General features: G+C 41.5%; 2 protein-coding genes across 2 annotated transcripts; both read right to left on the reverse strand.

Moving 5' to 3' along the window:
• Positions 1 to 4,480: 4,480 nt before the first annotated feature.
• On the reverse strand, positions 4,481 to 5,490 carry mipb (major intrinsic protein of lens fiber b; the record flags this gene model as incomplete). The annotated part of the gene is made up of 4 exons (XM_079558847.1): positions 4,481 to 4,666; positions 4,740 to 4,820; positions 4,889 to 5,053; positions 5,131 to 5,490. 4 exons carry the CDS (start codon positions 5,488 to 5,490, stop codon positions 4,481 to 4,483), a joined length of 792 nt encoding a protein of 263 aa, XP_079414973.1.
• A 5,458-nt stretch (positions 5,491 to 10,948) lies between these two features.
• On the reverse strand, positions 10,949 to 15,577 carry LOC306964730 (aquaporin-4). Its single transcript, XM_079558845.1, has 6 exons — positions 15,441 to 15,577; positions 14,945 to 15,136; positions 14,727 to 14,888; positions 13,196 to 13,360; positions 13,042 to 13,122; positions 10,949 to 11,392 (listed from the first exon to the last, which is right to left on the reverse strand). The coding sequence occupies exons 1-6, from the start codon at positions 15,453 to 15,455 to the stop codon at positions 11,180 to 11,182; spliced, it is 828 nt and encodes a 275-aa protein (XP_079414971.1). The 5' UTR covers positions 15,456 to 15,577; the 3' UTR covers positions 10,949 to 11,179.
• Positions 15,578 to 15,850: the final 273 nt, after the last annotated feature.

The following is a 15,850-nucleotide window of genomic DNA, read 5'->3' on the forward strand; positions in this document are numbered from 1 at the left end:
CCAGACCAACAACTTGTCACCCCTCAATGTAAAATATGTATTACTAATATATTCAGGTGCACATTTAAAATCTGGTATATTAATGTCTGTTATGATAGCGTGTTGATATTTGGCTTGATTTCACTAAAATATACAACTTTCTATCTATTTTATTGATTCTAAAGCAATGTCCGCCTCTCTTACGTGAGTTTCAACACTTGTGGTTTTTGGGTGGGGTTTGAAGCAAGAACAGAAAGCATTGCAAGATAAGGAACATGTAGCTATATCTACAGGGAGCGGTTCAGCACCTTTAACCCCTTTCATTTTCACTCTGTTAAAAGAATACATCACCCCAGGGCCGGACTGGGACTGAAAAACAGCCCTGGACTCTGACTGGCCCAAATTAGCGTAAATGTGACACTTACCACCCGCGTTAACAGAGAGCATTTTCTCCAGTTCGGCTTTACCCAAGTCTAAAAGCTTCCCGACTGGAGAGCAACAATGTAACGGCTCATTTGAAAGCTAAGACCTGAAAAAGTGATTGTAACATTTTGTCATATTTTTGTTGTTTTTTCATTACTTTTTTTTGTGGCTTTTTATTGCGTTTGTGTCACTTTTTTATTGTGTTTTTGTCACTTTTTTATTGTGTTTTTGTCACTTTTTTATTGTGTTTGTGTCACATTTTTATTGTGTTTTTGTCACTTTTTTATTGTGTTTGTGTCACTTTTTTATTGCGTTTTTGTCACTTTTTTATTGTGTTTGTGTCACATTTTTATTGTGTTTTTGTCACTTTTTTATTGCGTTTTTGTCACATTTTTTCCATCATTTTTTATTGTGTTTTTGTCACTTTTTTTCCATCATTTTTTATTGTGTTTTTGTCACTTTTTTATTGCGTTTTTGTCACTTTTTTATTGTGTTTTTGTCACATTTTTCCCATCATTTTTTATTGTGTTTTTGTCACTTTTTATTGCGTTTTTGTCACATTTTTTCCATCATTTTTTATTGTGTTTTTGTCACTTTTTTATTGTGTTTGTGTCACTTTTTTTTATTGTGTTTTTGTCACTTTTTATTGCGTTTTTGTCACATTTTTTCCATCATTTTTTATTGTGTTTTTGTCACTTTTTTATTGCGTTTTTGTCACTTTTTTTTGTGTGTTTTTGTCACGTTTTTGTTTGCTTTTTTCCTCGATTTGTTGTCGTGTTTTTGTTGACTTTTCATCACATATTTCGTCACTTTTTGTGTTGCTTTTCCGGCACATTTTTGTTTTCATCTTTTTTGTCGCTATTTTGATGCTTTTCTTTCTAGCTTTTAGATTTGGGTAAAGCTCGGTTAAGGCGGGACCGGTGGCCCTCGAGCCAGTGGCCCTTCTGTGCTCTTCCAGAATGGACACATGGCCAGTCCGCCCCGGCATCACCCGATTAAAAACATAATAAAACAATCCTTGCCAAAGTAGACTACGTTAGATCCTATCAATTTCTTTTCTTATGATTATATTAATATCCATTTAATTTCATGTAAATACTCAAATCCAATGAATAAATAAGGAAACCGTCATTGTTCACTGTGATCTCCTGCTCTGATGACACGTTTCTTGCCCAAGAGCCTGATCCAACCTTAGACTGTCTATATGGAGCCAACAGAGGTGACCTGCTCCACCTAGCGGCCACAACTGCACATCGCAGAAAACTCAGAAAACCTCTTGTGCAAACATGAATCTTATGGACACAAACCAAGAGCCCATCGTAAAGGCAGTAATGTCACGTAAGTAGTGATGTTTTATTTACAGCACACTTTCTTTTTACATATAAGCCTGGTGAAGTTATTCAGCCATTTTGCTGTATTAGCTTAACCTCTTACCACCCGCCCAAACCAAATCCATTCTCTCCTCTTTGCCATTGTCGTCACTTTTTATTTCCCTTTTTGCGTTTTTGTCACTTTTTGTTGTTTACTTTTTTACTGCTCTTTTGTCACTTTTGTGCTGGATTTTTGTCATTTTTTTAGTGTTTTATTTTTTTTTGCTGGATTTTTGTCTTTTTTTGCTGGATTTTTGTCTTTTTTTGCTGGATTTTTGTCTTTTTTTTTGTCTTTTTTTTGCTGGATTTTTGTCTTTTTTTTGCTGGATTTTTGTGACTTTTTTCTGGATTTTTGTCTTTTTTCTGCTGGATTTTTTGTCATTTTTTTGTCTTTTTTTGCTGGATTTTTGTCTTTTTTTGCTGGATTTTTGTCTTTTTTTGCTGGATTTTTGTCATTTTTTTGTCTTTTTTTGCTGGATTTTTGTCACTTTTTTGCTGGATTTTTGTCATTTTTTTTGCTGGATTTTTGTATTTTTTTCTGGATTTTTGTCACTTTTTTCTGGATTTTTGTCTTTTTTTGTTGGATTTTTGTCATTTTTTGCATTTTTTGTTGTTGTCTTATTTTGCTGGATTTTTGTCACTTTTTTGTTGCTCTTTTGCCACTTTTTTGTTGAGTTTTTGTAATTTTTGTCGCTTTTTTGGGTCACTTTTTATCGTTTTTTTGTTGCATTTACATCCTCATTTTCTTCTCGTTTTTTGCCTCTGTTTTGAAGAAGCTTTTAGATTTTGAGAATTTGGAGAAAACATGTTCAGGTGGGAGTTAAGAGGTTGAAGCAGTGGTTCTCAAGCTTTTTTTTTTTTTGTCTCGCGGACCCCTTGAGTCATTCATTCATCCTCCAAACTCGGAGGTCCTGCCGGCATGTTCACAAAGTATTTAACTAAACTTTGATTATTTCGTATTTAGGGTGTTGGGTAAAAAATAAATAAAATACTCTCAAAGTCAAAACTCTGACCATTAACCTCTTAACTCCCGCCTGAACTGAGAGCATTTTATCTCTCTGACATGTTTATAACAAAAACACATGGTTACTTCAAAGATATTTAAAAGTTTAGTTTAGGATTTTTCCAGTTTAGTTACATTTTTTGCCTCTTTCTGATCCATTTCTATTTTGTCACGTTACTTTTGTTGATTGTATTGAAATGGTTTAGTCAAATATTACACAATATTGTTATTGCAATATTGTAGCTTGTTTCGTTTTCTCGTGCAGCTATTTTTTAGTCACTGATAGGTCAGTTTGTACTCAAGGATCTGGTAATGTATTCCCTTCTTTACTAGTTTGTCAGTTATGCTTTGTTGTTGGTTCTTGTCAGTGTTAATTTTGACAACATATTTTAATTTAGTCTAGTTTTAGTGAAAAAAATATCTTCAATTTTAGTCTAGTTTTAGTCGACTACATTTAAGACGAATTTAGTCGACTTTGCATTGATAATATTCATTATAATCATATTTAATCTTGTTCCTCTGCTTCATGAACAAAGCTCAGAGCTGATCCTTTGGCAGAGAATTTACATGATCTGAGGCTCTTTCAGACGGTCAATAGAAGTTTGGATGATTTTAGTCTCTCCTTTTCATTTTTATTTAGTCTTATTTTAGTCGACTAAAATATCTGGACATTTTAGTCACAGTTTTAGTCTCATGGGAAACTTTTAATTTAGTTTTAGTCCAATTTTAGTCGTCAAAAATATCACTCGACTAAATATTTTAGTCAACGAAATTAACACTGGTTCTTGTTCAAACACACACATGACACAGAATCCTTTTAATGTTTATTACTGAAATGAAATGCCATTGAAATGCCTTGCGCTGCCAGTAAAGGTTAAAATAATAATAGGACTCAATGAAAGCTCTCACGGCTTGTCTGACCATAAAGTCTGGGATACAACATTTCCTTTGTGACTGTGCCGGTTCAGAACAAAAGAAGCAGGTGATTTGTGTAAAAATGAATCTCATAGCAAATACCACAGTGAAGGGAAGAGAAAAATGTTTGGGTCTTTAAAAATGGGATGACAAAAATTCAACGCAGTAATGGTACAAAACAGGTGAGTGGTAAATTGAAACAAAATAATTAGAACTGAATCTGCAACCTTGGCCACTCGCACAGACACACATATACACACTGGAACAAACTCGCACTCACTCTCAGCCACTCTTTCTGTTCCTCAAAGTCTCCAAACACACAAACAAACCACAGATAAAACAAAGTGAGCTGAAATGATGAAACCCTGGTCAAGCTAATGGTATCATACATCCACGTCCTGTGTCTGAAGTGCAGAAAACTAAAAAAAGAACTTAAATTGAGATAGATTCAGATGTTTAATGTAAAGCATCTTCACATGTTTAACCCAACCTGAAACGACCACAAACCCCTAAACCCATTGAAACTTTTGCCCCGTACTGTGTACCTCAGTCCCACCTCACCCTGACGCTGCCCCTACAACCTCTCTGCTCCACCTCAGGCTTTCCACATTCCCTTTGGAAACAAAAACGCAGTCGGGGAGACAACAGCTGCTGGTATTGGCCCATCACTTAGAAAAACAATCAAGAATGTCCGTTTGGAGCATGGTGAAGGCTGGTTGAAGTGTGTGTGATGCAGATGGGTGGTGAGGTGGGCCTATCCCTCGTCTCCTCAGTCTGCCCTGGGGCAGGTTTATAGGGCTTGTGTCTTGAGCTCGATGGGCTCTCCACGGGTGTCTTGCTGGGTCTCGCTCTCTGGAGGGCGGCTGCCCTTCAGTGTGGCCAGACGCTCGGACAGACCCCTCATGCGGGGGAACAGCATGAAATCGTACAGCAGGGCGCCCATAGCTCCTCCTATCATTGGACCCACCCAGTACACCTGTAACAGGCACATGCTGTTATTAGCACACCATCCCAGTACTGACCAGGTTTGAGAAGTGCTGGAGTCTTACCCAGTGGTTGATGAAGTTTCTGAAGAGCACAGCAGGAGCGAAGGACCTGGCTGGGTTCATCCCAGCTCCAGTGTAGTACATCTAAGGACACACTCCAGTTTAACTGAGTTCTGAATAAACGGTATGTGAATGTGTGTAGTAGGTCTTACCCCCATGAGGTGTCCAATAGTGACTGAGAAGCCGATAGAGAGAGCAGCAGATCCCAGGCGTCCGTTCCTTCTTTCATCTGTGACTGCGAAGATGCACACCACCAGCTGCATGGTGAGGAAGACCTCCACTGTGGTGGCCATGCCCAGGCTGATGCCCGGCTGCAGCTGCAACAAACGCGTAAAAATACAGTCAAACCCAAGCTTCATGGCCTCCATTCAGACATTAAACTGTTGTTACTTACAGTGTTCATGGCCATGTTGCCCCTCATGTTTCCGGGGGTCACTCCGTACAGAACAGCGGCTCCAGCCACGGCACCGAGGCACTGCGCCGCCATGTAGAAGACCGCCCTGAACAAAGACATCTGCGAGCCCACCAGGTAGGCAAAGGTGACCGCGGGGTTGATGTGGCCGCCGCTGATGTGGCCAATGGACTGGATGAGGGTGGCAGCCGCCAGCCCGAAGCACAGGGCAACATGCAGCACATGGTGAGGCCCCGTGGTCCAACGCAGAGCGGCACCCATCCCGAAGAACACAAAGAACATGGTCCCGAAGAACTCAGCAAACACGGCCCGCCAGAAATTCATGGACCTGAACTCCCACATGGTGACGATTTGACTGTGGCTTTTCACCAAATGAAGATTTGAAAAGTGAGTCAAGAAAAGGTCAGGTAAACCTTTTCAGTCCTCAAATATTAAAATAACAAAAGGAGATCTCCCGTTTTTGTCAGTTTTCTGAACTGACCCCTCTCTGTCAGTTCAAAGACCTAGATCTGAAAACAGACAATCCACTCAACAAGCTTCACCAACCGAGACACGGACTGGTAAAGTCAACTGTGCTGCACTCTGCCGCCTGTGTCCGCCTCTCGCAAAGACATAAGTGTAAGTGATGGGAGATCTCAGGTGAGGTGTCAGGACGAGCTGGGCATCAATGCTAAAGGGGAGTTCCTAAAGTAGAGACAGGGACAGTGTCTACTGGACTTTTAGCCTCTCTGACGGAGCGGAGAGGGCCAGACGTGGGCTTTATAACACCCCCCCAGGGGCCCCGGGTGACGCCATAATCCCCTGCAGAGCCAAAGGTGGGGGGCGTCCACTCGGACCGTCCCAATTCAAACAAACCCACCCCCCACGCTCAGTGAGGCCAATACAGAGGCAGAAGACACTAGAACCTGTCACAGATCTCCTGCGTGGGTTTTCATATAGACAACAGTCTGTCTATTGCTCCGAGTGAGAACTGTTTTGTAAACAGATGGAACAACATGTTTCTGATATTGATTAGTGACTACATCATGTTATTATGGGGCATATAGCTCATAATCAGGTACAATGGTTCATGGATACAATACATGAGGCCCCGGATGGACGGAAGTCTCTAAAACTAACAGCGCTCAACTGAACCATACATTGAAACGCCTGACCGTGTGAAACCATTGTCTCCACAGAGCATTTGACTTTAAACAAGAGCAAACAGGTCAATTAACAGAGAAAGCACCATAGGGAAAATGCACTGCTTGGCGGCGGTTTTGCATCAAGCTAAAACTATAGCCCAGGATGTGTCTTTGACAATAAGGCCGTGGATGTTTTATAAGGTCTATACCCCTTGGACTTGACGTAGGACACGGTGGCTTCACATTTCGGAAACAAAGTCTTTTTTACCAACAGTGATCTTGTGTCTTGCTGGTGGCAGACGTATGGAGGAAACGCAGGGCTCACGTTTGCCATATGAGAGAAGCAGAGCCTTTAGTGTCACCGGGCAGCGCTGGCCGTGGGGCTGACGGGGGGAGCGCAGAGCAGGCGGATGAATGCAGAACGCTGAGCTGGTGGTTTGAACCTTTTCTACATGTTAGAAAGAACACACACAATGCAAAATGCTGCCTGCGGTGGGAAACTTATGGATATAGTGTACATTGTGATAGTGTGGATCATACGATATTGTCGATGTAGGAGATGTGTTTTTTTCCCAGAGCATTTTCAAATATCGATCAAGTGCGTCACATGTTTGGTGATCAGTGTTAATTTCGTCTTAATTTTAGTCAAAGTGATATTTTTGACGACTAAAATTGGACTAAAACTAAATTAAAAGCTTTTCATGAGACTAAAACTATGACTAAAATGTCCAGACATTTTAGTCGACTAAAATAAGACTAAATAAAAATGAAAAGGAGAGACTAAAATCATCCAAACTTCTATTGAGCGTCTGAAAGAGCCTCAGATCATGTAAATTCTCTGCCAAAGAATCAGCTCTGAGCTTTGTTCATGTGGAGCAGCTCCATGAAGCAGAGGAACACGATTAAAAATGATTATGATGAACATTATCAATGCAAAGTCGACTAAATTAGTCTTAAATTTAGTCGACTAAATTGACATGCAATTTTAGTCGACTAAAACTAGACTAAAATTGAAAAGATTTTTTCGACTAAATCTCGACTAAAATGACATTACAGTTTAGTCAAAAGACCAAGACTAAAACTAAATTAAAATACGTTGTCAAAATTAACTCTGTTGGTGATGCACATGATGCTGTTAGTTGTGGAAGGTAGTTTTGTAAAGGAACAGAACCCAATGACAGAATCAATAATCAGCTTTATTATCCATTAAGTACATGTCATAACAAGTGTACAAAACATTTTCATTAAAACAACATACTAATCTCTCTTTGTCATTGATAAACCCCTTTCAGTTCAAATACATTTTACAGAGAGTGTTTGGCCATTTCATCCGTACGGTCCATCTGACTGAGTCGAATTGGACAAAAGAGCCGTGAGCATTGAGACCTGGTGATAAGGGCCTCTTTAGCATTTCAAAGTGTTGGAGACATGAGGAGACTCACGTCATGCTGTTTTTCAGACCGTCAATAGATATTCCAATGATGTGCAAATCCAGAAGACGCAACACCGGATCAGACGACGGCGGTGTAAAGGGAACCACAGAAATCCTTGTTTTATGACAAGCATTTCAGAATAAACACGACAGATGAGACCAGAACAAGGGAAACTCAATTACTCTAAAGATTTAGCTAAAATATTTACCTATTTTCCCCCAGTTTGTCATTTATTGGAGTGTTGTGTGCTTCTAATGTAGTGTTGTACTCAAACGCTTAGCTTTAAATGTGTTAAGTTTGCAAAAGCTAGTATGTATTTCCAACACAATGCATTGTGTTCTTATAAATAATATGGGGGTCCTGCTAAGCGTTTGTTAACATCCAAAAGTGGAGGCAGGGGCGGACTGGGACTGAAAAACAGCCCTGGACGCTGACCAGCCTGGCCCAATGCGACACTTCTTGACCGAAGAGCAACAGCGTAATGCCTGATTTGAAAGCTAAGACCTACAAAACTTTTTGTCAAGTTGCCACATTTTTGTCATGTTTTTTGTTGCTTTTTCATAACTTTTTTAGTGTGTTTTCGTCACATTTTTCGTCACTTTTTGGGGTTTTTTGGGGGGGAATTTATTGTATATTCGTCACTGTCTTGTGTTTTTGTTATGTTATTATGGCTACTTTGTTGGTTTTTCATAGCTTTTTTTCGTTGCTTTGTTATGTTTTTGTCATGTTGTTTTTTTCTTCACTTTTTGTGTTGTTTTGTTGCTTTGTACTTGTGTTTTCGACACATTTTTGTTGTGTTTTTGTGGATTTTTTGTTGTTTTTTCATAGCTTTTTATCGTTGCTTTTTTGTCATGTTTTTTGTTGCTTTTCCGGCACATTTTTGTTCCGTTTTCATCCTCGTCGCTATTTTGATGCTTTTCTTTGAAGCTTTTAGATTTAGGTAAAGCTTGGTTAAGGCGGGGGACAAGAGGAGAAAATCGAGAGGCCAGACTGGCCCTAGAGCCAGTGGCCCTTCTGTGCTCTTCCAGAATGAACATATGGCCAGTCCGCCCCTGAGTGGAGGTAAGTGTTTCACAATTGTTTCACAATTTCAAATGTTAAATCCGGCTCAGAATGCCCACAAAATACATTTTATTTTCCTGCTTGCACTCGCTAATCATGATAAATGACCTCCTAGGAGTTTTAGTCCTAGGAGGTTCAAAAATAAACTTCAGTACGTATACACAGTATAAATGAAAGGCCTAAGGGCAGGGGGGTCCAAACTTTGTCTATGGGGGGCCGCATATTGAAGTGTACACGGTAGGGCTGCTCGATTATTGAAAAAATAATAATAATCACGATTATTTTTGTCATAATTGAAATCACGATTATTCAAACGATTATTTGTTGCCTTTAAAAAAAAGTCTATCTGTATTTTATTTATTTATTAATCAAAACACTATGATGATATTTTATGTTTTCTGGACAGTCATAAAAGTACAAATGATTTCAAGTACGCCTTGATTAAAGAGAGGTCCCTGTTTCACACCTGCCCCCTGCTGGCCAGCCCTCACACCTGCGCAAGTAAACTGAGCAGCGCGGCCTGATGACATCATCACACAGCGCTGTTTGTTTTCATGTCAGACAAAAGCATGAGCCGTGGCACGTGAAAAGCAAAGGGAAAATAATCCCAGCGCCGTGAAATAACGCAAGTCTGCTTTGCAAAAAAAAAAAAGGAAAAAAAAATAATAATTGAAAAAAATGTAAAAAAAAAAAATGAAAACATTGAAAAAAATGATAATCGATTTTTTTGCGATTATGCTAATTTTGTAATCGTTTACTGTTGTAATCGAAATCGTAATCGAATTTTGATTAATTGCACAGCCCTAGTACACGGAGTCAAGGGCCACAGATCGGTGGTCAGTGCAGCGAAACCTTCCACTCCTTTATTTATGCTTAAAACCTTAGTGCCAGCTTTGTCTCACAATAACATTTTAGTTGTTGAGGTTTGTAGAATTATTAAACTTGAAATAAAAAAGGACCATCTCTATGTGCTGCTTCAGTAAGAGGGCCACCAGAAATTAGTCTGAGGGCCGCATTTGACCGCCGGGCCACACTTTGAACACCCCTGGCCTTAGGGGTCGTAAGAGTTCGTTTCCACTTCTCTTCATAAAATCACCTCTTCTTCTGGGGTAAAATCATGAATAATAAAAAACTTATTACATGAAAACCTGTCACATGCACAAAACTGAACATTTAAAAATATATGGCTTTATAGAAACAACTAACAATACTGATGTTCGTGTAAGCTCTCAGTCGTCCAGGAGTGTTCCATCATTGTGAAGGTTTTACACAATCCAGTGAAAACATTTATTCAGATGCTGATTATTTATTTGTTGTTAAGAGACTTCTTACCCTATTATCGTAATCCAGAACACTTCTAGTGTGAAAAGTAAATAAATAAAAATACAGATTAATGTCATACAGTTGAAAGTTTTTTCTGTGACATCGTTTTCCATTTTATTCAAATGTAAGGGGGGGGTATTATGCAAAATCGACTTTTTCAAGCTTTACATCATGTTATTATGTCATTCCCTCATTAAAAACATGCCTGAAGTGTTGCCTTGGCACATTCACGTATTTTTGAGTAATCTGTAAAAAATTGATGGCGGCCATTTTAGGGATAGGTTTGCCTGAGTCCTCCTAGGAACGCCCCCACCTCCTGGAGACGCCTCCAAGCTTTCGTCACCAGCCGAGTAACCAACCACTGCTCCTCAGCAGAACCCCCTCCCCACTGATGCCACAGACAACTTGTGGAGGGGGCGTGTCGGAAAGGGTCAGAGGTTCTTAAAGAGACAGAGGCCTATTTCAAGACATTCACTACAGCCATTTTGAGAGAGACATTTTATACAAGGCAGTTATTCTAATTTACTGCATTTACAGACCAACAGAAGGTTTGGTCATCATTGTAGTGTGATATAGATGCTATGGTGCTATGTGATTGAAAAAAACATTATACCCCCTCTTTAAAGAAGGGGATGTCGTTCATTTGCCTTTGAGAGAATGAGGCACAATGTCACATGAAAACTGTTATTGATACATAAATCTGAAATCGCCCAATTGAGCTGAATTGATTACATGATGAGGGAAGGAAAATGAAAATCCATGAATGCTGAACCTTTATATGAAAGCTCCTCGTCCAAACACAACACAGATCAGCATGTTAGTTATTTTTCCTGCTCCTGCTGTAGGAAAGAGGCCTCAGTCATGGCCTTGTGCAGTGGTTCCCAACCTGCAGTGAGGTTAAAGGGGGTCCTCAAAACGTTCAAGAATATTACGATAATCTTTAGCCGCTGACCTTTGTATCCTGCGCAAATGTTTTGAGCTACTGTCGCACAAATGAATTGGGGTTTAGAACCTGGCCTGTCTCTGACTCCAGGGAGGGGAAACAGGCTGGGAACCACTGGTGCAGCGCATGCCTGTGGGCAGTCGCTCTCAGTTGTCCATCTTGTTGGCCTGTTTGTTTCTGATGGCGTTCTGTGTCACCGTGGACAGGGAGGAGCCGGTCATGCTGGTGGACTCCACGATCTCTATGTCTTTACACGTCAGACAGGCCACCAGCTTCTGACGGGACGCCGAGGGGGCAAACAAGAACTCGTGAGACACTCCGGCAAGAACAGCCCCCAGGACCGGCCCGATCCAGTAAACCTGAGCAAAACAGACACGCATTACTGACAAGGTATGGATTGAGAACACTTCTAATGGCTAACTGGACCTTAACGATTGGGGGGAAATACTGTATCTAAGTATGATTTTTCTGGAAAATGTCAAACACAATCAGAGATGAGTGAAGAGTGAAATCTACATTGTTAAACTAATACAACATTCACACACTCAGAACAAGTTTGTGGAGTCTAGAACTAAATAATAATATAAAACTTTATGAATCTGCAAGGAACTTGAGGTATTGAGCTGTGTTATGGTTTAATGCATAACACAATTTGATATATATTAGTATATGATATATTTTATTATCTAGGGTCTTGTTCTTGAGTGAGGGATGGATGGAGTGTGAGATCGACAGACGGATCGGTGCGGCGTCAGCAGTATCGGTCTGTCGTGGTGAAGAGGGAGCTGAGTCGGGGCGAAGCTCTCGATTTACCAATCGATCTACGTTCCCGCCCTCACCTATGGTCATGAGATTTGGGTCATGACCGAAAGGACAAGATCGCGAATACAAGCGGCCGAAATGAGTTTCCTTCGCAGGGTGGCTGGGCACCTGGTCGCCTCCCTTGGGAGGTGTTCCAGGCCTGTCCTATTGGGATGAGTAGAATGAGCCGCACAACTGTCTCTAAAATCCTGCACTGTCTCTCAAAAAGTCGGGTCCGAAGTGCCATCATGCGCGAGCTTAATATAGAACCTGCAGTTACACCTGAGACCTGAGGTGGCAGTAGTCAGTATAAAATGACCAACTTACGTCTAGTCTCTTTAAGTACTAATGCTTATTAAAGAGGGGGTGTTATTCTTTTTTCAATCACATAGCACCAGTCTATATCACACTACAATGATGACCAAACCTTCTATTGGTCTGTAAATGCAGTAAATTAGAATAACTGCCTCGTATAAAATTGCTCTCTCAAAATGGCTGTAGTGAATGTCTTAAATAGGCCTCTGTCTCTTTAAGAACCTTTCCGACACGCCCCCTCCACACGCTGTCCACTTGGAAGACCCAGGGCACGCTGGAGGGACTGTCTCTGAGCTGGCCTGGTGTCCCCTCTGGGCCCCCCAGACCAGCTGGAGGGAAGTCTGGACATCTCAGCTTAGACTGCTGCCTCTGTGACCCGGCCCCAGATAAAGGGGAAGAAAATGGATGGATGGGTGGATATCATAAATATTAACAAAATATATAGTATATACTGTTAAAGAGGATGTTCATTCACCCCAATAATTGTTGCCTTTGTGGTTTACTGTTTGTGAATCCAAATTATCTGTTTTTACTCATTGGACTTCAATTTAAGCAGGAAAGTCCCACCGAGTTATATTTTAATATCTTTTCAGGGGGTTCCTGACACTAGAGCGGTAAAGTGTCTTGCTCGATGACACAACAACAGTGTGCTTTGCCAATAGTAGTGATTCCTTCTATTCCTAACGACCAAACATCTCCTGTGCACTGATGTTTCCACTGTGGAGAAGCTCAGGTGTGACCGGACAGAGCTCACAGCGGGAGACAGAGTGAGTCAGCAGACTGTAGCTGATGCCAAAGCTTCTGCTCTGTGCGGCTCATTAAGACGATCAGGCTATTCTCGGTGACAGCAGTTGCAGAGGGTTTCTCAAATAAGTTTAGTGCTTTTTCTCACCCAGTGGTTTTCCCAGAAGCCTGTGATGATGGCAGGGGCCAGTGTCCGGGCTGGGTTCATGCTCGCTCCGGAGAAACGCCCCTACAAGGAAACACGTTTATTATGAACCTTTCATTTCACCACAGACAGACAAGCGTGTTCAGGCTGCTCTTACTCCGATGAGCGCCCCGGCCGTGTGCGTCAGCCCCAAAGCCAGGTTCCCCGGCTCTGGGCTGTCCCTCCTCCTCTGGTCCTCCACAGAAAACACAGTGAAAACCATCTGGAAAGTGCAAAGGACCTCGATGCCCAAAGCCTGAGCCGCGTTTAACTCCAGAGGCACCTGAGACACAAATAGAAAAAGTCTCTATTGGTTTATTATCATGGAATCCGCCAGGGATTCTAGAAAACAAGGTGGTTTTTATGACACAATCATTTTTACATAAAACAAAAGGAAATTGGATTAGTCAGCTCCTCAAATAAGGTGATACACTGAAACATTGATACAACCGAAAACAACAAATATGCATCTTTAAAGGCTAGTAGAGGAAGAATAAATGTTTGTCCTCTTCTTCTGTGCATCTAATTAAAAAGCATTTCATTCCATTTCATGAACTCTCAGGCTAGTTTTCTAGTGTGACTATGAAAGTGAGGTATCGCCTTATATCAAGGTGTGCTCATTAAAGATTTTAAAGTTGGGGTATTATGCAAAATCGACTTTTTCAAGCTTTCCATCATGTTATTCTGTCATTCCCTCGTTAAAAACATGCCTGAAGTGTTGCCTTGGCACATTCACGTATTTTTGAGTAATCTGTAAAAACTCTGATGGCGGCCATTTTAGGGATAGGTTTGCCTGAGTCCTCCTAGGAACGCCCCCACCTCCTGGAGACGCCTCCGAGCTTTCGTCACCAGCCGAGTAACCGACCACTGCTCCTCAGCAGAACCCCCTCCCCACTGATGCCACAGACAGCGTGTGGAGGGGGCGTGTCGGAAAGGCTCAGAGGTTCTTAAAGAGACAGAGGCCTATTTCAAGACATTCACTACAGCCATTTTGAGAGAGCAAGGCAGTTATTCTAATTTACTGCATTTACAGACCAACAGAAGGTTTGGTCATCATTGTAGTGTGATATAGACTGGTGCTGTGTGACTGAAAAAAAGCATAATACCCCCTCTTTAAACTATACCATAATGAGTTGGTTTGCTATAAACTGGAATGTAAATGAGGCAAAAATAAGCACTGTTTGCTTCAGCCTACTCCTTTTTGGGCATTATTGTGTTTCTTCTTTATTTAATGACACGGAACTTGGAATTGCTCAAAACTAAATCTTAATATAAAGCGCTAAAAAGTGACCCTGCAATTTGTGAAATGTACCTGTAAACTCGTCCCTGTTAAGAATTAAAATGCTATAACCATGTAACTAGAGTTTAGACCACAAAAGTTTAAAACCAAATTAAAAACTCATCTTTTTGCTTTGGCCTTCGGCTCCATGTAGACCAGACACAGTGTTTAAGTTTTATTGTGTTTATTGTATATATTGTTACTGTTCTTCTACAGCACTTTGGTCGACTATGGTTGTTTTTAAATGTGCTTTATAAATAAAATTGACATTGACATTGACATTGACACAACTAAGAATTTAATTTACTGGCTCCTTCTTTCATTGTTCGTAATAAAAAAATAGAAACAGGATTAGATATAAAGTCCAGACCTTGTTGACGAAGTGATCTGCAGTCGCTTTGAGGGGCAGCGCCAGGTACAGGGCCCCGGTGCTCAGACAGGCCCCGACACACTGGGCAGCGATGTAAACCACGGCCCGGGTCACGTCCATGCGGCGAGTGGCGAGCAGCGCCAGGGTCACCGCGGGGTTCACCTGTAAACGCAGCACAAGAATCACCCTGACACACAAACCGACCCGCAGCCGCTCACCTGCGCCCCGCTGATCTCTCCAAAACAGGTCGCCACCGTCACAATGGCCACGCCCACCGCCAGCGCCGGGTACAGGGGGCCCCCGGGGACGTCTCCGGGCCCCGGGACAGAGGCGCCCAGGACGGTGCTCACTACCACCAGGGTGCCCAGCAGCTCTGCCAGCACGGCACGCCAGAACTGACGACTGCGGAGCTGAGCGGAGGAAACACAAAAGCCTCAATAAGTTTAGCAGACAGTTTTCCAAAAGGTGTCCCAACCTTTTTACCAATATCCTTAATTATTAGTTGTTATTTATTGTTTAATCTTTGCATTATCTATCTAGAATTTGTTGGTGCCACTATTAAATGTGATGTAATTATGGCTTGTTCAACACTTAAAGGTGCAACAGAAGTCTAACTAAGTCTAACTAGTATCACGAGATATTGTAATACTTGTACATGTAAACAACACTATAAGTAAACTGAACTGCGCCGTACGAGATGAGAAGTTTTCCTACCTCCCGCCAAGTCATTTTGAAGCGTCTCCGTGAGGTCAGTCCCCGGTGCCGTCTGCCCAAACACTGGAGCTCTCCGCCTCATCCTTCAGTCACTTCAGTCCCTTCAGTCCCCCTCCCTGCGCCTCTCTCTCTCCTTCAGACTCACGCCACAGCAATATCACTCACTTTCTATCGCCAAAACAGCCAGCAAATGCATGTGGAGCGGAATAATCAAGTGGCCCATGAGAGTCGGGTCCTTGTGGAGGCATAAAAAGTAAAAACACTTGATTTTGTGCTTGTAAATATATATAGAGGAAGCAAAATGGATGAATATGAAAGAATTCTCCAGCACATGTCAAAGATTCTGTGGCCGATCTCAACCAGTCTTTCACAATGTGAGCCCGATGAATCCAGGCACTGTCATCTTGGAA

Source organism: Gobius niger (genome assembly GCF_951799975.1).
Source record: "Gobius niger genome assembly, chromosome: 6".
Classification (NCBI taxonomy): Eukaryota; Metazoa; Chordata; class Actinopteri; order Gobiiformes; family Gobiidae; genus Gobius; species Gobius niger.

Bases quoted from the DNA above. Each gene is read 5' to 3' on its own strand.
- LOC306964730 (XM_079558845.1), bottom strand. The intron at 14,889-14,944 runs GTGAGCGGCTGC...CTGCGTTTACAG, and splicing joins GAGAGATCAGCGGGGCGCAG to GTGAACCCCGCGGTGACCCT. The intron at 13,123-13,195 runs GTAAGAGCAGCC...GTTTCCTTGTAG, and splicing joins CGGCCGGGGCGCTCATCGGA to GGGCGTTTCTCCGGAGCGAG.